General features: G+C 33.0%; 1 protein-coding gene across 1 annotated transcript in view; it reads right to left on the bottom strand.

Moving 5' to 3' along the window:
- Nucleotides 1-25,259, bottom strand: part of LOC129234405 (calmodulin-lysine N-methyltransferase-like) — a 33,541-nt gene that overhangs the window by 4,672 nt on the left and 3,610 nt on the right. Inside the window, exons 3-10 of the mRNA XM_054868401.1 lie at nt 24,152-24,213; nt 15,969-16,029; nt 13,624-13,678; nt 11,322-11,385; nt 9,233-9,293; nt 5,067-5,141; nt 4,591-4,654; nt 2,370-2,498 (exon numbers count right to left, since the gene is read on the bottom strand). Coding sequence (XP_054724376.1) covers nt 2,370-2,498; nt 4,591-4,654; nt 5,067-5,141; nt 9,233-9,293; nt 11,322-11,385; nt 13,624-13,678; nt 15,969-16,029; nt 24,152-24,213 — 571 coding nt within the window. The remainder of the gene's footprint in view (nt 1-2,369; nt 2,499-4,590; nt 4,655-5,066; nt 5,142-9,232; nt 9,294-11,321; nt 11,386-13,623; nt 13,679-15,968; nt 16,030-24,151; nt 24,214-25,259) is intronic.

The following is a 25,259-nucleotide window of genomic DNA, read 5'->3' as shown; positions in this document are numbered from 1 at the left end:
TCATATTTTTGAAAATATCCGATACTTTGATATATTATAGGAGTTTCACCAACTTAAAGGGCTAAATTCCTTTCTTTGGTTAAAAAAAAAGAGCGCCCCCATGCAATTTATTGCTAATAGAAAATTATAACAGATTTTTAATGATTAATTCATAATTCTTCGTTATTATTAAAAAATGAAAAGGGGGGGGGGGAGCGGGAGAAAATCGACGTGTTCAATAGATATTTTCGTTAAAAAATTTGCATTCAAGTCATTTTGTCAAATAATTTTTAAATTTTTGAGCTCAAGAAGTGAGAAGTTGTTAGGATGACCTGCAAAGTTAACCATTTTTCGTATTATTTTTACTTACTTTATTTCTCTTTAACTCATAGGTACAAATTACAAATTAAATGAATAATAAAAAAAATACATATTGCCACTGAATTGCTCGATCAAATAAAAAATTGATAGTAAACGGATACTTGCAATCAGGGCTTTCTGATATATTGATAATAATATAATTTTTGTGCAAGCATTCTTTGTAGAAATACAAAAAAAAAAGTCTGGGAGAAAAAACCTAAAATTTGCTGACCCGTGAAAGTTAGGATATTTTATAAAAATTTTACTGTGGGGGGCCCCTTTGTTGTGGAGGCCTCGGGGCAGTAGCCTGCCCTCCCCTAAATCCGGCCTTGATTTGGCTGGCGCTGCACAAAGGAAAAATAATAATTTTTCAAAGACACCAAAAGTTAAACAATAACAAGATTGTTTGTCCAGAACTAATTGGGCCTACTTTTTTATTTACCTTCCTAAAAGAACCATAAACTGTATTACATCACTATGGAAATGATACAGTATTGACTCTCTGAAACACTTCAGTAATCTTTTCAGTACCTTCTCTCTCTTTTTTTAATAAACATTTAAAATCCGGGAAATTTCTAAGTCAAGCATTTTTCAATATACAAACGTAAGAAAAACAAAACATAAAACTGAATTATAACAAAACATTTCCCTAATAAAAATTTTAAAATGTAATAGGTATACTAAATGAAAAAAGTTTTCATAATACTTTACAAAAGGTCTTGATGTTAAGTAGAATGTATATTATACCCATTCATTCAAAAAGAAGCAAATTGCTTTAATTTTAGCTGCTTTTAAATGGAACAAAACTTATTAATATCAAAAATTAAGAAGGAAAAATTACAGCGTGGCGCATAAGTTTCAGCACAAAGCCAATTTTTGAATTTAAAGAAAACTATTCAACGGAATGTTTTCTAATTTCTACTGTAGATGGCTAGTGTGATTCTAAATATGTTTCTAAAATTTTGAATGATATAACCATAACGAAAATCAGAATGCACAATCGACAATTTTTTGGCTGTCGCAAAAGTTTATGCACAAATCAGATTTTATTCAAATATCTCTTGAAACGTGATACGTGAAGGAACAGCATGGTTCGTTTCAATGAATTTTAAGGCTTGTTGTTGTCAAGATACTGAAGTCTGCAGTTCTCGCCTGAAGAAGTTACAAAACTCTGGAAGATGAAAGCTGAAGGTAAAACCCTTATGGAAATTTCAATGATTTTAAATCAGTCTAAAAGTGGTATTTATAATGTTCTGGAATCTGGAAAACTATTCAAACCTGCGTATTGCTCAGGAAGGCCGAAAAAAACTACCTTTCGTGATGGTAGAAGAATTAAAAGTACGGCTATAACTGGAAATTTGTCTCTTAATCAGATAAAAACTCGACATGGATCAAAAATATCAAGTGACATCATATGCAGATCAATAACTGAATCAGGATTTATCAAAAAACAAAAGTTAGCTCGTAAACCTTTTCTGAAATGGTTTCACTAACAAGCCAGACTGCAGCGGGGAAAACACCACTTGCATTACAATGACAAATGGATTAGTGTATAATCAGATGAAAGAAATGGAATTTAGACAGTCCAGGTGGGTTCTCATACTATTGACGTAACTTGAAAAAATATCCCAAGTACATATTCAGTAGGCAAGAATGTGATGGCTCGCTCTTGGTATGGGGCGCTTTTTGCTTCAGTGGACAAACTTCTGTTAGCTTTATGTAGGGCAGACAAAATTCAGAAGTGTGTCAAAATACCCTAAGCAAGTATTTGTTACCATTTGGGTAAGTCCTAGGTGGTCCTAATTGGACTTCCCAGCAAGACAACGCTCCAGTGTAATGAACTGGCCAGTACTCAGCCCTAACAAAGCAGGAGCCCTAAGCTATAGCTTGCTTAGCTTGTACATAAATCCATGCCTGCTAATGGCTAAAATAGTTATAATAGTGACTATGTACATTATTGTAAAAAAATTCTGCATAAATTACAAACTCAATATCACAAGGCCTGAGACTTAAACTGTAACTTGACTTACTCTGCAATTCAATTCCCATACATGAGTATCGTAAGCCATTAAACGCTCTACATGAAATTTTTTCTGCACTAGATCCACAAATTGCTGAAATGTTCTTCCTCGAGTCGGAGCCAAAATTACAGCTAAGCCCTAAAATCAAGTGATGAATAAATAACATTATTAGAGGAAATTATATTTTAGAATATTTTAACCAAATACATTAAATAACTTAAACTGAATTATTATCCGATTTATAATCAATATAAATCACAATAAACAGTTTAAGGTAACAGAAACTACAATCAACTTTTATGCAAACATATGCTAAAATGGAGCTAGTGCTTATCTGTATTAAGAGCTTTAAAATTAGAAAGATTCTTTCTAATCTTAAACCAAGTGCAGACATTTCCTATATGCTTTGACATGGCAATAAAGATAATACAAAACTCAAATTCGGAAGTAGCTGGTTTATTTAACACAACACACTCTCTTTCTAAAACTACGATGCTATCTTTCAAACAAGAAAGTGAAGTTAAAGTAGTAGTTGAGTGAAAATGTGCGCACAAGTTTGAATATCTCAATTGCTTATTATGCACATTAGGAACCTTATTTCAAAACATACATGGCACATAGCAAATAATTCTTTTAAAAAAAAGACGAGTTACTAACACATAATTTTAACACTTCTTATAATATCAGTATGGAAGGAAACTAAATACATCAAATATTTAAAAAAGAAATTAAATCATTTACTTATTAAAATAATTATTGAATGATGTACTAAAATATCTAATGTGAACCCCACACTAATTCCTTTGACATTTTCTAAATAATTGATGTTTTTAATGTCTCAAAAGAATTGATGCATGAACTCATGTAAGCATTTTAGAAGCAATACTTCTTAAATGAATAGCTTTTTATACATTTTTCTGCAGCCATAAAAGTATGCAAATGTACACAAAGGCTATGTTTTGTCCGTGTCTAAGATCTGAGTTTGGAACAATAAAAACTAAATGGAATGTCTAAGAGGAACATTATGATATTATAATAGTGCCTTAGAGTGAGCAGAAAAGAAGTTTAAAATACTTACACCTCTAGTTTGTGGCTAACTGCTGCAGAAAAGACTTTTACAATGATGAATTTCCTAACTTATGACAATTTTAACGCTACTTGCATGGGAAATTTGGAAAAAATCACCAAACTGACACAACATTCAAAATATCTTATATAAGAAATTTTTTCATGGTGATATCAAAAAAAAAAAAAACATGGCGATAATATCTCCTAGTAGTCACCAAATTATGACTTCACTTCCGTCTGCATTGAAATTAACAGAATTTTTGGATCATCGGAATGAAACCAAAAGGGGAGGTGCACAGCTATATATATACCCTAAATAGAAATTTCAACTTACTAAGGCACTTTCCTTTTGAGTTACCTGACATACAAGCATGTACACATAATCATACAGATGGCATGAGAAAACTTGTGATAGTTATCTTGTACTTGGGAATCCCCAAAATGAATATTTTGGCTGTCCCATACATTCTTAGGCTTAAATGCAGGTGCAGACAGAATGGAAAAACAACTTAACATTCATTCCAGGTTGAGTAAAATGGAAATTTAGACCAAAATTTGGGTGACTTTTTTATTTTTTGAAAGTACAATACTTCCGTTACTATGTAAAAAGAAGAAAAAACATGGAGAAATTTGTCAAAATTGAAAATCCCATTTAAAACTGGATTTATGAATGTCTTTGGAATATCTGAGCAAAGCACTGCTGGATTACGTAGCATGACAGTCTAGTAGGAATGACAACGCATTTTCTTACACAATTGCCAAATATTACAAACTTATTGAAAAGTACATTTCAGAAAAAAGAAGTTGCACAATAATTAAATAAATAAAAACAGAGCAAAAGCTCCCATATAGGGGGGCAAGGAGGGAGGGCTCGAGCCCTCCCCCCCCCCTTTGAAATTAGAACTCCTTTGCTTTCAGTACTTTTTTCTTTGCAAAAATGTAAAAACATTTATTCGCCAGCCATTAATGAATAAGTTATTAAAAATGAAATATTTTAATGACTCTAATCTGTCCTGAAATCGGTTTCCATGGAGAAAACACCCTCCTAATCCATGGGGAAAATATCTGAGCCCCCCCCCTTACAATTTTGCATATGGCGCCCTTGAAACAGAGAATAAATTCTTCACTAATAACAGGAAAAGTATGTTACAAAAGTACTTACATTATCTTTCAAAATTTTCCAAATTGTAGATGATAATGGTTGTCTTCCTTCGTCATAATAAAGACTGCAAAACATATACTATTAAAGTCTACAATGCTGACAAAGAAATGGGACAGAGGTAATAAAGTGAAAGGTATTGCATATTTCCTAAATGTAATTTTTCATCAATTGTTAAATATTTGAATAATCAGAAAGATTTTTCAACTAAAATCAAGAAAAAATAAATTTTATCTCATTACACATTCACAAACAGATCACCTATAAATTTTTAGTGTGTAAGGAGTTTCCATGAATAATACTGTCCTAATCAAATCAAACACCTTTGATTTAATTATTTGACATATCAGTTAGATTGAGGATCTCATTAATAACCTTGTTTTGCAATGAATAGAAGTAAAGAATTTCACAATGTAAAGAAGAAAAAAATAAACATGAATAAGCTGAAAAGAAAACAAAAGAAAGTTTCTCCTACTCACCAGTCAGCACAAAGTACAACATCGAATCTAGTCCTGCAATCTGTTAGATCATCATCGATGCCCCACCTCAACAACCTAAAATTGCAACAAAAAAATTTTAATTTCGCCATATATTAAATCAATGATTTTCAGAAATCTTGGCAAATCATATTGTTTTTATTGGGTTGACCAATCATAATTCATTAAAATATAGATCAGATGTTCCCAAACTTCAGACCTCTGAGCATCTCCTTCAGAAAAATTATGAACTTCGTGGTCCCCCACCCGGTGCACGCAAAAAAATAGAAATGATTTGACACAATTAAATCTATTTTTTTTCCGAATATATTTTTACGCTTTTTTTCCTTTAAATTTATTTACTCATTGTTCTGTATATTTTTTGGAGCTCTTGTCTGATTTTCATTTTTTACATGAAAACCAGACATTTGAGTTGTGGAAGAAAAACTCTAGTATTTGAAATTCAATAAGGAATAAAAACGTTAACACCAAATTTCTTCAACAAGTTTACTAATAAAAATGAACTTTTGAACTTACTGAACAAAACACCGTTAGCCTAGTTTAAGTGTGTTAATTTTTCATATGAGTTGTATTTTCATGGCGTATTAGGATTTAATTATTCACTATGGTTCAGGCAAATCTATCCTGGCAGCGTCGTAACGATGTGATTAGGATCTGCGTAGCCTTTACAATGCTGCCTGATTAAGTTAGCCCTAATTATAGGGAGTCATGGCCCTCTGCTCGCTATAGGTCACCAACCCCTGGATACGGCAAGCAGTTTCATTCATCGCAATCAATGTATTATTGAGGCTTTAATCGTAATTATAATACTAAAAAAGTATGCTTACGGTTAATACAGAAAAGAACATCAGCTAATTGAACTTGTACCAGTGTTACAACCTTACTCACCGCTCTTTTTCATCAGTTCACCACATACTAACTACATCAACAGAGTGCAGCAAAATAGCAGGGTTGAAAATATTATGAAGTATGCCAATAATATCAATGCATCTGAGCACTAAATATTTTAAGCCTTGAGGATTTATCCAGAATGAAAGGATTGTGACGATCTCCAAAAACACCTTGGAAACAGCGTAGATGACCTTCGGAGAGTGACGCGCGTGACCAACGCAGGACCCCTGGTGCGCTTGACCCCGAATGTCGCCCCTCGGTCTGGGGGTTGAATAGATCAGTGGACACGGTCTGGCTTTTGGCGGCTTTGCCTCTTTTCAACACGGATTCGAGCACGGTACTTTGTGCCTGGTTTTCGGCCTCGGACCGTAGGCGGGATGCAGACCAAGTGGAGCCAACGTGGTAGCAAATAGGAATTGCTCCCTGGACCAGGAGTCAATCACCACGCCATCACTCATCCAATGAAATTTAAATTCTGGACAAGACAAACGCCCCTTGATGAGAAGGCGGGGAAAAAAAATTGAAGATTTGGGGACTTGGAACATACATATATTAATCGTGATCCTTATTCATTCATACATTTTCAAGTTAAGGATTCATTTTTCGTATAGATCAAATGAGCAAAGTGACCCCAAATTTCTTGTAAAAGCCGGGGTGAAATTGCCCACAAGGATTACACCTACTATGTATTTGGGAAAAAAATGAAAAAGCTACTTCTTCCTTTTTATAAGAGCAACAGTAAAATATGACAGTCGATTCTTAATGACTCAATGCGTGGACATTGCAGATGTAATTTGGAGCACACTAAAATTTCCTTAAATAGCTTTACAGGCAACAAAACAACCTATTTCACTGATAACTTATTATTTCACTGATAACTTCCTTGTGCATTCTACACAAGGCTGAGATGACATTACATAAGGTTGCCACAGAAGTTCAAGAATGAAATTCCCTGATATTTCCAGGTTTTCCAGTCAATTTTAGCAAAAATTCCAGGATAATGAATGTCAACTTACGTTATTTAATATCGATACAATATAATTTTTACTGTAAATAAACCTACTTTATTAACCAAATGATGCTTCATTATCAATAATTGTTATCAAAATTTGGTTTAAGTTAAGACAAACTTAAAATTTAATTACAAATGCTTTGAAATACCACATATTTTCAACTAATATTTTTATTTTTAAATCTCTGCAATTGTGTGCAAAAGTTTGTTTCCCTTTCAATGCAAACATTTTATTTTGCTCAAAATTTTTTGTTAGCACTTTTTTTATGCTTTTTCTTACTTAGCAACTTTTTGCTATTACAAGATATGTGCTAGGGAGCATTCTAGCATAACTGAGCATAGTGTAAGAAATCTCACATTTCATTTTAAGTCTCCCTTCCTCCCCCCTTGCACCATGAATAACAGCATTCCATCAGTCTATAATGCTACGAGACTTTTCTTTCAAATTTTTGACCAACATGCCCTTTTTGATACTACACTCCAACAAGTGGTGTGACATCTTTTTAAAAAACATTGAAGTTTAAAAATATATATTCAAATTTTAAACACCAATATTTTAACAAAAACCACAATGGATGTTTTCGAAACATCGACGTCGCCCCTATTCTCAACTGCAACATAAACATGTGAAAGAATTATCAGCATTGTGATAACGGGATAAAATCATAACATCTTTCTTTGGTAAGCAAAGATCTATAAAAATCATAGTTCCAGGGGTCTGTCTAGAATTTTTTACAGGGTCTTATTTTTGTGAATTTGAAAAAAATTTTGTGAAAAATCAATTCTTTTTGTGAAATTTCAAAATGTTTAACCAAAACTTATCCATCAATATAAATTAGATTTCTGGTTTGCATACTCATTTATTAACAAATTAGTTCATGAAAGGTCCGATTTGGTCAATTAAACTTTTGTGAAGGGTCCTTTTTAACTAATTAGATTTTTGTGAAGGGTCTTTAAAAGGACCTAAATTTCCTCTGGCCAGACCCTTGAGTTCATTCTGTTTCAAAAATAAAAATGTATGCTAATTCTCTGCAATGATTTAAAATTCATATTCTTGATACATAAGAATACAGAAAATTATTACACTATTCTTCTAAAATGAGCTTTTAATTTCTGTTTTAAAAAGATTTTTGCAAATCCTTAGCTTTAAAAGTAAATGAAGAACTAAACACTTAAATGCTCTCTGAAATCTCAAATATACTAAGAAATTTTTGACAAAGTCACTTTCAATGTTGGCATGTTTCCAAAAAAACAAGTGTTAACCTATAAAAGCTAAAATTTTTAGATTTTAAACTTTTATGATCATTCATTTCACGAAAAAGAAAGAAAAAAAAAGTAGAATGAAGGTTATATTAAGACCACACATACTTTAGGAAAATACTAGTAAGTTCCAGCTAAGCATGGCTCGATTTTTTTTTCAAAAGAAGCAAAATAAAATGTAATCATATAAATCAGAACTTAATAATTTTAGTATGGACTTTTTTTTTTTTTTTTTGTAGCCTTATTACATTAAGCACTTAAACACGAGCTTGAATTTTCATCCTCTCAATTGTTAGGAAAATTCGCTTATCTGGAATGCGACATTTACCGCATTTCCACATTTTTACGCAACAATTTCACCCATCAGACGCAAAAATTAAGAAGGAATTCCCTGACATTACCAGAAATTTCAATAACTTGTGATTTTCCCTGACAATTCCCTGACCATTTTAGGTGATTTTCATTTTCCCTGACAATTCCAGGTTTTCCATATTTTCCAGGTGCGTGGCAACCCTGATTACACAACCTTAGAGTCTCAAAGCCGAATCTTGAAGTACTACTTATAGGAGGAGAACCTTTGAATTAAAATCAGGCAAAGTCACCGCGGTGGGAAAAGCCACCCCGTTTTAATGTATAAATAGCCACATCAGCCAGGACCTGTTTTAAATCAAAACAATCAGGCGTTTTTAAAGCACTATGCTAAAAGATGAGTGTAAAAAAAGAGTATTGGCAAATTGTAATGCAAGTGCATTTCATTTGATAAAAAATCAAACCCTTGTCAGATGAGAACTGCTGATGTCAACATGCATTCTATTCTGCTAGTTGTCTAGTTAACATGATATTACTAAATCTTGAACAGAAAAATTTTGACTCAAATTTAAAAGGGTATTTATAAAATTCAAAATGATGTTTAAACTCAAAAGTATTAATGTTAGGCAAAGCAAAAGACAAATTAAAAATTGAAAATGAAAATTTACCAACTTACCTACTAAGTACATGAGTAGCTCCAAAGTATTCCGAATTTTGCTCAATGTTACATTGCACATCTTAGTCAGTATTAAGTATCAAATAAAGAACTGTTACACAACAAATAGATCAATGGTAAGATTTATACATAAAACTAAATTTAAAAACAAGACTTTAATATTGCAAATCCTTTAACATTAATTTACAATGTAAATGCCTGAGCTTCCTGCTAGAAAAGTTGAATATTAAGAGATTACCTTCTAAAATTCATAACATTTATTAAATATCATTAACATATTCTACAGAGAATTAAAATGTAAAGTGCCCAAACTTCTATTCAGCTATTCAGCACTACAAAAAGAAAACATTTCCTTCTTATCTTTCCAAAAAAAATAATAAATAAATAAAAAATTAGACTATTTTCAATGAGCACTAGTGAGTTTACAATTTCACTAGACAGAACAGAATGGTAAGTTCTTTCCTTTCCTGGTTTTAAATCAAGTTGCAAGTCCATTTAATAAAATTTTAATAAGGCTTGCCAATATTGTTTTGACTTTAACATAAAAAATGTACACTGAAATAAACTAATCTAGTTGACACATGTTCGGCAACTTCAATCATGAAATGCACAAAACATACGAATTCTATACAAAACAAACCCATACAACTGTACACTCAAACCAAAATAAGAACCATACAAGCTGGCAGCCCTGGAATGCCTTTAAAATACAATCAATGATGTAATAATCAGCATTTTCAACAAGAGCATAATTTTAGGTAATTGATTTTAAATGTTTTATTCAATTCAAGTAAAATTTAAACTAACAGACCAAAACCTTGACAAATGTTTTATCTGAAAATTTATTGAACATATGCTAATAACGCTTAATGATTGAAGGTTTGAAGTATATATTTTAAATATGAGATAAAAATGGTTTTACAGAGAGGGTAAACTGTCATCCGAAATTCCAGTATATTTCCAGCATGATTTTTAAAAAATTTCCAGCATCATATTAATGTATTTGGTTGCTATTTCACAACAAAATGAAAAACAAAGAAACCATCTCCCTTTACATTCCCACAGCTTTTTATTTCACCCAATATTTTTCTTTGTTCCTTTGTATAACATCAAATGAGAAACAGTACAGCAGTTGCCATGGTAAACTGTGGCAACACTCAATTTTTCAGAACTTAGCTTCAAATAATTTGCAACAAGATCTTATTTTTACCAGATCCAATTGCTAGCTTACCTAAGCTTTAGCTTAGTTTAGCAACTAAGCTAAAAAATTCCATTTGAATCAAAATACTGAAAAGTTTAATATTTTTTAGTTTTGATAGTTTACCTCTGGTATAAACAATGAATTATAATAGTTTTGGTCAGTGGCATGTTGAGAGAGGAGGCTGTAGAACTTGGAACTAATGGTTTTAACACATACTGAATTCTAAGGATATTTTGCTTATTAGAAACTTCAACTTTTGAATTCAATATATGCCTCCATTATTCGTATATTTTCCAGTCAAAAGGTTTTTAAAAAAAAATATTTTCCATTATTTCAATAAAAATTTCAGCATAAATCTGGTATTTCCAGAGTGAAAAACTATCCAGTAATTCCAGTATCAGTCGACACCCTATTTAATAAAGAAATCATGTGAACCATCACGTATTTTAATTCTTTAAATTTATTAGAAATTTAGAGCCGTCTCTACATGTGGAACGAGAAAACAAATCTATCAGATTTCTTCTGGAGATGTTTCAGTTTAATATTCCCGCTTAATATGTTAGAGCAAATACTCTAATATAATAAATATGCCAATGCTTATTTAAATGCACTCCATTAATTTTATATTTGCTTAAAATATTTGAAAGAATGCAATGTAACAGAGTTGTTTGTTACAAGGAAAATTCACTTCCACAGTCCAGAAGCATCGGAATATTTTGGATCACAGAACGTAATTCCACAACTGAGTGCCACGGAGAAAGATTCTGGATGTGAAACATACATCAGGGATTCATGCTGCAATATGAATTAAACGTGGGGGGGGGGGGGCATTGAACTTTTCACTCTGATGCAGCAAAGTGCAAATTTAAAAACAAAAATAAAGGATACTTTCTACACAGCGAATATTGCCATCGGTAAGAAATACTTCTTTTGCTCCAGCAGTTGCAGCAACCTAATAAGTATTACAGAAGGACATTAAAACATAGTACACCCAGGGTTCGAAAATATCATGTTTCTAAAATATTGAAAATATCTGATATTTTGATACATATCCGATGTTTTCAATAAGCAAAGACTTAAGCCTTCAAAATAGTAAATGCATCCTCAAATCACTCTTTATTTTGTTACATTATGATTACAATATGTAGACTTAAAATTATGGTTTCTTTCATTCTTTATATCTAACTTTTCATTTCACATTTGTATCAATTTTAATGGAGTTAATTTAGCATTAGCTGTTCTACTCATTTTTCTTCTGTTAGCTACTTTTACAGTTATATAACTCAGAAATAAATGATATACATTAGTCAGTGCACAGTCATAAGACATTTTCTTTTTTTCTGAGCAATGTTTAATATTTAATTAGGCACTTTTATATGAATTAAAATTGTTACATTACTAATAATTTTATGAATATAAAATACAAGTAAAAAAGGAACATTATATTACTTTGTTATATTAATGATGTATCAATGCATCATAAAAATATAGTACATAACTTTTGGTTATGTTTAATAATAAATTAACAATATTACTATGATTAATGTACTTTTTATATTTAAAATACCATAGTTGAAAAAATAAATATCCAACATATCATGATATTTTCAAAATAAATATCGGATATATATCATGATATACGGGTGTGTATTTTAAGTAGTGAGAATAAGTCCACAAAAAATAATTTATTCAAGATATCGCTACAAAACTTTAGTAGTCTTCAAAATATGCTAATTGAGTATCAACACACTTCTGCAGGCGATGTTTCCACGCTTCGTGCGCTCCCTGAAAATCACCAACTGAAACATCCTTCAGAGCATGCGTACAAGCCCTTTTTGCATCATCCAGGGTTCTGTGGTGGCTCTCATTGAAGGCAGTTTTCACTTTGGAGAAGAGGAAAAAGTCTGATGGGGCACAGTCGGGACTCTAGGGAGGTTGTAGAATCGTTACGGTGCCATTTTTTGTCAAGTGCTCAGCAACTATGAAGCACGAGTTTGATGCAAATCTTCCTCATCCCAAGATTCTCACTGATGATTTTGTGCACAACCATTTTATCCATTCCTAGCTGTTCTGCAATCATGAGAACACTTAAACAGCAGTCCGTGTTCGGCAAACGTCGCAGACGTTGTTCGTTTTCTGCAGTTCTTGATGTTGACAGCGACCTGCACGGGGCTCGTCCTCTACGCTCTCCTGGCCTCTAAAAACTTGAGTTTGTGATAAGCTTTCCCTGCCATATGTTTGTTGAATCATTTCCAGCGTTGATGCACCCAGTTTTCCAAGGCGAGAGCAAAATTTGGTTGCTGTTCAATGCTTTGTTGCATTTTGAACTTGCACACAATTTTTGAAGACGACTACGCCACGCGCGATCCTGCCTCAACCAAAGACAGCAGGCGACAGTCGAGTTTATCAAGGTCCAAGGCCCCACTACCCACTCCATATGGTCAGAATGCCCTCTGGTGTACAGCCCGTGTCAGGACAAAAATATTATCATTACTTAAAATACACACCTCGGAGTACACCTAATAAATTTTATATATTTCTTACTTGACTTTAAGGTGTAATTGCTCAAAAAATATAGCACTTGCTAATTGGAAGGTGCAAACAGTAAAATAATAACCAATACTTTGTAGAATGGCTTTTTATGTCTGAAATTTGGCTATCAACATTGAGTAGGCATATCCAACACATTTAATGTGAATATCATATTAGATTGCTAAGTTGTTTCACACAATAATTCTTTAAATATGTGATCAAAATGCAATTTTTGGGCAAAAATTTATTGTTTCGTATATGGTTGGTTATATATATATATATATAGTGGAATACATACAGAAAAGTATTTTAGTTGTGTATAAATTTTTGAAATACTTGGGTAAATACCCATTTTGGGTATTTACCCAGGTATATACCCTAGGTATTTACCCCTAAAAATAAATACCCGGGTATTTTACATCACTATACACTGCACAAAAGTTAAAAAAAAAAAAAAAACGCACAATAACTGGTTTGAGTATTTTAATGTACCATTTCATTTATGTGTATTAAATAAAATAAATGAAATTGTACATTACACAAATACATACACTTCAGAACTTTGGTCTGAAATCTTAAAAACATCAACAACAAAATCCTAAAATGCAAAACATTTTAGAGGGTATTTAATGTCAACTGCAATATGAAAACGACTTACCGCTAAGCCACTCAAACATGACATGCCTCCTCCTAATTCACATACACTTTTCCCGCTAAAAATTCAATAGAAAAGAGATACAATAAAACAAAACTGATTAAAATTTTAAATTGCTCAAACTTATAGGCAAGTGAAAGCACAACTCTGAACATTTACATGGCAAAACTTGGAGCTAAATTGTTAATAGTATGTTAATCCTCATATATATAATTGCGAATTCACAAAATGAGTATTGCTCTGACATCATCAACAATGAAACTCATGCCATAGCATGATAATTTGATAATATTTTTTGGTAATGTTTGAAGTGTAGGGAAATGCTGAATTTTGACAAGGCTGCACTGGATCCGCTAGCAGTCTAATATTATTAAAATGCTTTTATATTTGCATAATTAATCTTAATCTATAAAAATCTTCGTTGCGGACGTTTGTCACCATCAGGCTTTTAAACGGCTGGACCGATTTTGATCAAATTTTTGTGTGTAATTAAGTTGTGGCAAGCATGGTTTTGAAGCGAGATGGATCGAATCGGAAACGTTTTTTTAATTAATTAATTAATTTTAACATTGGATGGTTATATCTCTCAAATGATTAATATTTATTTTAACCTATTGTTGAGCGAGAATTGAAATAAATATTTAATCCGTTGCCAAAGGACAATAAGAAAGCCAGCTCTGCTTTTTGTAATGAAATTTCCTATGTAAATTGAAAATAGATAATACAGAAAGAGAGAGAGAGAGAAGCCTTCTTTCTCTTGAAAGCAACGATTTTAGGTCCTGTGATATATTTTAAAGTAAAGTACTGGAAGGTTCACACAAAACGTGTAATCTGTCATCGTAGTTGAACCATGTGACCGGATCGATGCTTTAGGTTTTCCTAACCAAATGATCAGAAAGTACCGTACCTAGCAACATTTGTTTTTCGGCTGAAATCCATCTGAGTTTTGGCACCAATGTCAAGAATACTTCAAGGATTATCTAACTTATCAGTACATTATTAAAGGAAAAGATGATGGAATTTAAAGACGAAACAAATTTTATTTTCGTCCAGATAAATTACAACAGGGTAGTTCTTTCTGTGGGTACACAAAAGATCAGTTCAGTGGAAGATCTTTATCTTTGGTGGAAAGAACAAATTAGGAAATATATGAATTTAAAAAGTTTTCGTTCAAAAGATCGGACCGCTAATCGGTCGGAGTTGGCTTGGCTCACTGATCGGCTGGATTACAGTAACATGGTGACTTGGCGACTTTGGCTATAAACAATAGAGTTGCGTGATCATATGTTTACATTTTAAAGCTACTGTTGATGTAATTTATTGTATTTTTGGTTTGTTTGAGGAAATATTTCAAATTGCAAAGAATTGTTTTTCGTTTTTAAAGAGTGTTGAGTCATTTTAGTTGAAGAATATGTTTATTTTACATCGGGAGGAGTTCTTTGCTTATTTAGAGAGCTATTTTTATCTTTATCATTTTTTTAAACAATATCCTTTCGATTGTTTTGTTCTTTTTTATATGGCGGACATTGCAGCGGGATTTCCCATTTGTTCTAGATGGTTAGTTACTTTTTTACACTTAATATCTGAGGACGCTTTTTATCCTTTGAGTATGGTTAAAGGAACAAACCATCAAGTACGGGAGAAAAAATAGTTAATAACCCAACTGCTCAGTAATTAAATAAATCAAGTTGTAATAAATACTATACGCATTCTGACACCAAGCAGGTTAAAACATTTTCTTTTTACTTATTTTTTTTCAACAAAACGGTTCAAACACTTGATATTTATTGAAATTTTTTAACTTTTCAATTTTCAAAGTTTGAACAGAACAACGTCTGTCGGGTCCTCTAGTTTAACTATAAAAAGGAGTTTTACTAAATCCAGAATGAACTCTGTTGTACAATAGCATTAGTGGAGAAAAACTGGCAGAGTTCAAAACTTAATTTGAGATTGGCGCTCACGTTGGCAAGTGCCTAGAGCATTAAACAGCCAAATAAGGATTTTCTAGTACGTCATTGCTCATTTGAGGTAACCACTGATGAGGCTTTCTTGTAGGTAGTGATGATCAGTTACTGGTTTTTAGCAGATTTTTAAAAATCGACCAAAATATACTTTCAGAATTCATTTAAACCATTAAATTGCATAAAAAATACAATAATCCAGGGGAAAACATCATTTGCACAACATATATTTTGAGACCTTCAAGTTCAGATTATGTTTATGAGGGAGACTATTCATAAGAATTGGGAGGAAACAATTTGTCTGCATTTGACACAAATAAATTAACAGTGAGAGGGAAAATTCAAATGATTGCAGAATAGAAGGAAGGGATTAAACAGTTTTCTTACCCAAAAAGTTCCTTATTTTTCATACAATAGTAGGTTAAAACTTCCTCAGATGGCCATATGCCTAGATTAGAAATATATATATATATGTAGATATATAATAATTATAATAAAGTGAAGAATATTGAAAAGACCACACCAAAAGCCCATAGATGCGCAACATAGCAAAACTAAAAAGCCAAGTAAATATAAAAAGTATGCAAGCCAAATAATAAGTTTCAAATATTGTTTAAGAAAAATAATGCTGAGAAAAAGGAATACAAGCAGTAATTTAATAGAAAAAGTCAAAGGTTGAATGCTCATCAGTCGTGGAAGATTTTAAAAATATGGTCAAAAGACCAAAAAAATTAAACTACAAACTAAAAAGAGTGTGTTTAAGCTCCAGTGTATGCAATACAGAGTAACATTGGGCAAAATGCACCACATGTCAAACTATAAACATTCGCCTAGACTAACTAGGAAAAACGAGTTCCAATAATGAGCCTTCCACTGGACAGTACCTGCCAATAACTTAAAAGGCAAGATGATTTAAGTTATTGGCAGAGTGGTCGATTTTATTTTTGCTGGGAACTTTGCTTTCCTGTCAAGCATTGGGAAGGATCAGAATTCATAAGAGATATAGAAGAAAGTTTCGTGATGGCCACAACCAGTGGCGGATACAGCCCCAGTTGCTATGGTAATCAATGGGGTCCTTTAAGTTTGTGAATTTTATCTTATTAACAGGAGAAAAAGCTATATCAAAACCAAATTTCTTCAAAATCTTTGCAACTTGATGACTAACTTTTGGATAATAAGATATCCGATTTGGATTTCTCCAATATTTGTGCTTTATTTACGTTGTTTTTTCACCTTAAACAGCGTTGGTTTAGCTTTGTTCAACCTTTTTATGGAATTCACATTGTGTGCAGTAGCGGATACAGTCGGCGGGCAACCGGGCATTTGCCCGGTGGGCCGGTCATGCTTCGGGCCGATCAACTAACAGCGAAGTCTTTCGGGCCTGTCTGCTAACAGCAAAATGTAAATTTTGCGCATGTGTTTAGAATAACGCAAATTCGCAAAACACACCTCAGCTCCTCTTTACGTATGGGCTAAAGCTTGTTTGTGGAGGGAGGCAGGGCCGTCACCAAGAGGTGGGGAGGGGAATTTCTGAAATGGGGCTTCCCAGGGCCTGATTAACACACAGGCTGACTAGGCCTAGGCCTCGAGCCCCATGTTCCTGAAGGGTCCCAAATTTTTTAAAGAATTATGCATAGCACTGCAACGATATGAAAAATACCATGTAATTTTTTAAAAATAAAAATTATGACTTATTAATTTGAAAAAAACTTCTTTAAAGGGGAATTTTTAATCATTCTGCCAATAATGAATTTACTTGGTCACGATTATGAGGGGGCCCAAAAGGGATTCATAAATGCTCATAAGTGATTTGTACATAGTTGTGTGATTAGACAAAGAGGCCACCAAAAGTGCATTCGTGCTTTAAAAATGTAAATCAAACACTGCAATCTTCAGGGGGCCTCCAAATTAATGTGGGCCCAAAGCCTCACTTTCAGTTAGACGGGTCCTGGGGCTGCCAATATATTTTTACTGGCATAATAAAAAATAAATGAATAAATTAAAAAAAAAAAACAGGGAAACCTCAGCGGTTGTAAAAAGTTAAAATACTTTTGGTCTCTTTGACGCTTTTATTTATAAATGACAATTCAAAATTGCTATAAAATGCAACTTACAACAAGGGTCGACGTGAGGTCATGTCAGCTTAGTTGGAGAATAGGGGCCCGGCTGCGACTCGAAATTGAACTCGTGCAGAGGGTAAAATATTCTAATGGTGAAAGGTGTAGAAGGGGGCCAGTGAAAAAATTGACCTATGTCATTTTTTTTCCTGGATCCTCTGTTGGTGAATCCATTTATAAAAATTGGAATAGAAGTGACAAAATATTTCTCTCCGTAAAATTATTAAAAAAAAGGAAATCTTAAAATACCATTGAGGAGCATGAAAGATTCTACATTATTAAGATTACCAAATCAAAGGCCAAAGGCCGCCAAAATGTGTGTTTCAAACAATTTTGACGAAACATGAAGTATTCTGTACGGTGTACAAACTCACGGTTTCGGAGCCCTCAGTTTAAAAAGAAAATAAGTTGATAAAAACCAACGTCGGAAGAATTCCGGTGGTCCCCAGAACCTCCCCCCTCCTAATATCATCGAAGATCGTGTAAAATTTAAATTTTTGGGCTTCAATTTTGAATAATTTCATAAGAGAACAGCCGAACCCACTCCCGCCATAACATGGAATTTCAGTTTCGAAAATTTGCTGTAGGAAAGCACTCGAACCTCTCCCATTTTTTTAACTTTTCCAAAGATGGTCTAAGACTGGGTTTTTAAATTAACATTATCAAAAATTTTCTGGGAAAGTGCCCCATCCCCTACTCTTTCTTGGCATCATCAATGAAGAATGTTTTAAATCTCGTTTTTAGTACTTCAATTTAGAAAATTTTCCGGGGTGAGTCTACTGAAAACTCCTCTTCCTAACATCACTGAAGGTCAGCAAAAATTTCGCTTTTGGAACTAACTTTCGAGTAACTGCCGGTACTCTAGTCTTTACCAAAAAAGGCTTTTAAGACTTCAACTTGAAAATTTTCTGGTGGATAGGTGGATGGCATCAGAATCTATCTCGACTTAAAATCACCAAAGATCTTCTGAAATTGCGTTTTCAGAAGATAATTTAAAATTCTGTTTTTGGATTTCCACACTTTCGAAAAACTGCAGCAGGAGAAACCCTGAACCTACACTTACCTAACATCACCAAATATTGTCAAAAATTGAGTTTTTAAGACTACAATTTCAAAAAAATTTCCGAGGGAGAAACCTCCCGGACCCGGACTCCCCTATTTCAGACTCCATGTTAATATTTCTATTATGTTTATATTGCTAATACTTTAATGATTCCCAGAAGCCAGACAGCTAAAGTCCAATCTCTCTCTTTGTATTGATACATGCGTTTGAAAAAAAATTAAGGGGCTGCCAAACTCGCACCCGATCCACCAGGTTTTTGACCTCGCATCGAGTCTGGGAGTCGTCAGGGTATGGCAGTGTAAAAAAAGGAATGTTTATGACAGTGCCCGGTAATGTATGTTTGTGTCGAGGGACCCATCATGTTCTACGACGACCCTAGTACTCATGAACATCGCTAGATCAATTTCATAAAACAGGGCAATTAAGTTACTTGTTATGACCGCAGAAAAGGACATACTAGCCAAGCAGTGTTATCAGTACGGAAATATTCAATCAAGTTCCGGGCATTATAAAAATACTTAAAAATGGACAATTACAATCACAATTCCCCCCCCCCAAAAAAAAGGTTTAGCTAATACTGTACACCATTAAAGTGCAGAAGTGTTCCTATCTGTTGAATTTTGTTTAAACAAAACATAATTAGTTGTTAAGAATAATTTCCTCATATTTAAGTGATATCCTAATCGTTAAGTTTAATACCCATAAGAGCTATGGGGCCGCTACATCTCCTAATGCCAGGGCCGATTTTTTCAACCAATCCGCCACTGGCCACAACATACTAGTTTTTCTTGAATTTTCACTGACTCTCCTTGCAATTTTTAAAAAACTGACTATCAATTAATTTGATTATATGTACAAAGGCCTACTAATAAAAAAATAACTCATTGTGGCAACTAGCTGGCTAGATTCTTTATAGAACTTCCTGTAAGAGCTACCTACGCTGTCTCCTAGTTTGCTTATTTTTTAACTTTATTTAACTGATAGCAACTGTGAGCAAACAGTTTTGGTGCTTAACATTTTCTAAGTAATCACTGTCATATAAAAATAATAATATATTTCTTACCTCATTCTCAGTTATAAAATAATAAAAAGAATGTATCGCTTGAGCAAGTCTGAAAATTTCTGATGATGCTTGGTAAATTCAAATAAATGTTGATATGAAAGTGTAAATCCAAAAGATCCAATAAAGTATAAATGTTTTTTAAATCTAAAGACTTTAACTAAGAAAGATTGGTTATCACTAAAAAGTTTAAAACAAAATCAATACATGGTTTATTGGTTACAACACTCAATAATTCTAGTTAATCCTAAAATCTTCATATTAGAGTCAATTTTAAAGCTGCTAATAAAATCAAAATTAAAATTGAGCCAAGAAATGTAGGTAGTGTTCACTCTAGAAAAAAAAGAAAAAAGGGGCAAGGTGCTGGTCTTTGAAAGGGGCACTATTTTAACAGTGTTCCCCCCCCCCCCAAAATCAATCATGCACCCCTAAAAAGTACTGAGCCCCCCCCCCAAAAAAAATAAAGAGGAGAAATAACATCTTGAAACACTTTGCAAAAATTCAAACAGTGTACACCACAAGCCCCCCCCCCCCCCCCCGCGATCGCCGCCACCATCGACTTCAGTATTAAATATCATTATTTCATCCAGAAAATGTACTTGTCTTTAGAATTGGGTTAGCCTGACCCCCCCTCCCCCCCCCCCCTGAAATGCTTTCCTCACACCTTAGGAACATTTAGCTAATGCTGAAACTTGGTTTTGGTTGTTTCTCAACACTTTTCAGGCCTCAATTTTGACTACCTATCCTACAAAAGTAAAAAATTCTAGGCATTTCAAAACCCTTTCAAATTTCTATTTAAGAAGAATAGTATTTAATTACTGATCTCCGCTTCCTACCTAAAAAACTGCCTAGTAATGTGCATTGTGCCATTTTAGTAGACATCAAAATCATGATGAATGTAAAATATATTACACCAATTATTTACTTTTTAAATATATTACACTTCAAACAGAATAATTAAATTAAAATATTGTGTGCAGTGCTTCAAAAATGCAGTTGTAGCAAGGTGCAAAGCAAAAATAAGCAGTTCCAGCCAATCCAAGATTTTTATCTCAGATAATTTTTGTGAAAATTTAATAGATCGGCGAAATCGGAAAAAGAAACAATGCAAGATCATTTTAGTTGGAAAAACACAAGTATGTCAAAAAAGTATGTTTTCTTCATTATGTAAAAAAGTTTTTAAAATAATCTGTTATACAAATCATATTCAAAGATAATAAAAATACTTAGCAAATAGGAATGAAAGAATGAATGTTTTGCAGCAGAAAATTTCTCTGGCAAAGCGATGTTTCCATTTCAAATGCTTTTTTTTTTGGGCTGGAGAGGGAGGTTAAAAATCCAAGAAAACAAAAAAATACCCTTGTATTTTAGCTCTGTAAATCTCATCCCCTCTTTGCCGAGGTGTTTGCTTCCTCTTTTATTTATGGGGCCGTTTTCAGAGTGCAATTCTGGGAATAATGATAAGAAATGGGCGTTTTTTGCGGACGATCGCTGGACAAATAAAATTGCCCTGATATCGTGGCGGGTCTAAACAATACTTGAGGCATCTTGTAAAAAGCACAGGATGGAACTTCCCTTTTTTAAAGGGCGGGGCGCATTTTGCGATCTAAAAGAAGGGCAGGGCGCATTCTGCTGATGTGGAAGGGCAGGGAGCTGCGCCCTTCAAAAACGTCCTAGTGGGAACACTAATATAGGTTTAGTAAGAGATATTTGTACTAAGCCGTATACCACCGCATTTTGTGTAAAATTTGCTTCCAGGCGTACATGTACCAGACGTCTCCCCGCAATATAGTGCAATATTTTCGTTGAAATTTTCAAGATGAAATTTAAGATTTACTATAGGGAAAATCTTTAAGAATTAAAGTATTTCAATTTTTATAGACTCTGAAATTAAGTTAAAGTGTCACTCACCAGATGGATGTCATCCAGGAGGGAGGGTTCGGGGACCACCCCCACTCAAGAAAAGTTTTTTGACTTTAGCAAAAAAGTTTCTTTCTCTCTTAAGTTACAGCTTTGAAAAATTGTAAGTCCAGGATTGGATCAACATCTATTTGTTTAACATTAAAGGGGAGCAAATTAATCCTTTTCAATTTTTTCAAAAGGAGATTTTTAAGTAATCTCACTTTTGCAATTGCAGCTATTGGATAATTTGATTTTCAAATTGAACTTCTAATGTTATATGCATCTTAGGTTTACAATAAATACACGGCAAAAATTTCATAAAAAGGATTTAATATTGGTTTTGAAACTACTGTTTATCGCAAACCTTTTGCTGTTTCTTTACCTCCACATAGACTATCGTCTCATCCTCCAAATCAAAAATATTCTGCTTTCAATTCTTTTGTTTAACGCGCAATTAATATTTGTTCTTCGTCGGAACTTCTCAAAGTGGAACTTAATTATCTTAAAGCTGTGGCAATTGATAGAGACTATCCGCCAACTTTGATTGATTCCATTTATAAAAAACTTTCAAATAAATCCCAAACTAATGTTCTTAACCAAACCTTCATCAGAAAGAATTTGGTTGTTTTGCCATTCTTTCCATCTGTAAGCTATCAGGTTGCTAAGATTCTAAAACGTTTCCAATTCCGGGTGGTGTTCTCTCCTATTAATAAACTTTCATTCTCTTCTCTTAAAGATCCTATTCACCCTCTTAATTGTTGTGGAATTTATAGAATTAATTGTAGTTGTAAACTTGCCTATATTGGACAGACTCGGCGTGCTTTAAAAATTCGCTTGAAAGAGCATCAAAATTATGTGAAAAAACAACAATTAAATAAGTCTAGTATTGCTCAACACTGTTGGGATTCGAATCACTCTTTTGATTTTAACTCTTATCAGATTATCCAAAAATGCCCCAATTCATCAGATCTTGACTTTTGGGAATCCTTTCATATTTTGAGGAACAGTTCTAACTTAGTTAACAATCTTAGTGCAGTTCCATATTTTTCTAACATTTGGCTCCCATATCTTTAATACTGTCCTTTCCCCATCCCCCCCCCTTTTTTTCCCATTCATTTTTATCGACCTTCCTTTGTTTATTTTTACCTTTTTGTCATGATTGACACCCCCCCCCCCCCCCAATTTTCTTCTATTTATCTTTATTTTTCCTTTTTTCGAATATTTTTTGTTTCTGTTTATTTTATTTCATGGTTTTCCATTCAGCTTTTCCTTTCTTGCGGTTCACGGTTACTGACAATTTCTTTTCTTTTTGTTTAAGCTTTGGCTTAATCTTTGTCCAGTTGAATTCTTTCTTTCTGGGTTCGTACCTAAGAGAAAGCTCTTGGCCTTTGCTTGTATTCCTATTGGTTCCTGATCGGTTTATAACTTTGTCATTGGTGTTTGGCTAATCCGCTGTTTTTATCTTTTAAGCTGCATGCTTATCTGCTCTTGGATTTTGTTGGATATATTTTCATCCATGGGCTCATTATTTTTTGCATTGAATGTGTTCCCTGCGCAGTTTTTGCATTGAGGTGTTCCCTGTAACGCCGAAACACGTGTCTGCTGTAATTTACAAATTTGTGCTTCTTCTAACGTTGTTTTGTCTTACTTTACTGTTCAGCACAAAGGTATTTATTTATCATATCAATCTTGGTTTAGGGGTATTCCCCCCTCTAATGAGGGGAGGGATTTGAAAAAATGAATAAATAAAAAAGCTGGAGTCGGCGGTCGGCCATTTTTCTTCAGACTCCGCAGCACTGGCGACAACACTTAAGATTACTTCAAAATGAACTTGTTTATACAACACAGTTAGTCTTGGAGTTTGGTAAGCTTTCTCATGAAGGAAGTGGAATCTCTTAGTTCAAATTTTATAATTTTGCATCTTCTAAATTTTGGTTGAAAAAAAAAAGAACAGTATGAACAAAATCATAAAAATCCAAGTTGTGTAAGCAGAATATCATATGTCTTTTGACCACTCAGCATAATATAGGAGTAAAGTTACAAGATCAGTAACTAAATATTACTTAATTGTTCTTAAGGAAAAAAAATAGTGATATGTTCAAATGAGAGGTGAAGGTAAAAAACTAAATTAGCAAATTCATACAAAAATATTTCACAAAATTCGTTTAGGATTCCTATTTTACTTTTATCTTACAAGCATGCTATGCTAGGATCCTTGATATCTCGTTTCAGTTCCAACATGAGTTCTGATGCAAAGACAAAATAAAATAAAAAGTGTTACCAAAACATGTTTTTTCTACATAATATGAACTGTACGGAAGCAACATATTTATTATAGCACGGTGCAAAATTTGAATGTCCACATAGGAATTCCCATTTCTTTTAAACTTTAACAAATTTAGTGCATTAAAAATAAAGCATTACTCACATATATTTCCTGTGTTGTCAAAACCCTTTAATTCTTCAGATGTTATTTTGTTGGACAACAGTCTAAAAAAATAAAAAAAAATAATGTGACACAAAAATAACCAAAAAGAAATGGTATTTTGTTGAATTGTAGTTTACGAATAGCTGTGTAAAGAGAAAACAAATTCATCCTGAATAACCAGGGGTCGATTCAGACACAAATTGGATCCAGTTTGCAGCCCCTTCACAAAATTCTCTATCGTAAAAGCGGCCACTTCACCAAAATGGAAGCTTACGCCTTCCATGATATTTCATTTATAGAAATAGTTCTTTCACAACTTTAATGCTCAATCAATCTATTTAAAAACAGAATATCAGTAATAATAAAAAAGCCTCCAGCTTCTGAGTCCAGTTAAGTTTTTTATGCCAAAGGGATTTAAGATTTAAGATTTGATTTGAGACGGCTAAACAAACTGTATAGTTAATGGCAAGGATTTTTTTCACAAAAAATATGCAAATTGCCCAAAAGTAATTTTTTTTCCACAAAAAGAAAAAAGTTCACAAAATTTTCTTTTTTTACAAAATGCGGACTTAAAATTAAGTTCGTTCAAGCTAATATCACTTGTAAAAATTCTAAATTTTCACCAGTGATTGTCTTAAGTTCTGGAAGATTTTTGTTAATATAACTGGTCTAAAAAGTTAATTAAGGACATTCAGAATGTCAATAAAATTTGAAAATCATGGAAATAATTATTCATTTTTTTCCTTTTCTTTATTTTTTTTAATTCAAGAAATGTTGTGAAATATTCAAATTTGAGAAATTTTCCATTTTTTGTCTGTAGCCTTTCCTAAAATTTTGGGGATCATATCATGTGAGTTAAAAAACAATCTTTGAGTTTTTCATTTAGAAATAAAATAATAATAATAGGTTAATCGGCCAAACCAGGATTTGAACCCTGTACCCTTTGCATTTGAGCCAGAAGCGTTAATCACTGATCTATTACGGCTCTGCCATTCAGAATCATAAACGGGAAATTTACAAAAAATGAGTTTTTACTATGTTATATACTTAGTTAAACTTTAATCAGCTGTTAGCCTGATTAAGTTCGAATAGAACATTGGTTTAAGCA

This window comes from Uloborus diversus, chromosome 1 (genome assembly GCF_026930045.1).
Source record: "Uloborus diversus isolate 005 chromosome 1, Udiv.v.3.1, whole genome shotgun sequence".
Classification (NCBI taxonomy): domain Eukaryota; kingdom Metazoa; phylum Arthropoda; class Arachnida; order Araneae; family Uloboridae; genus Uloborus; species Uloborus diversus.
Note: the sequence above shows the minus strand (reverse complement) of the source record. Positions and strands in the feature narration are given on the sequence as shown.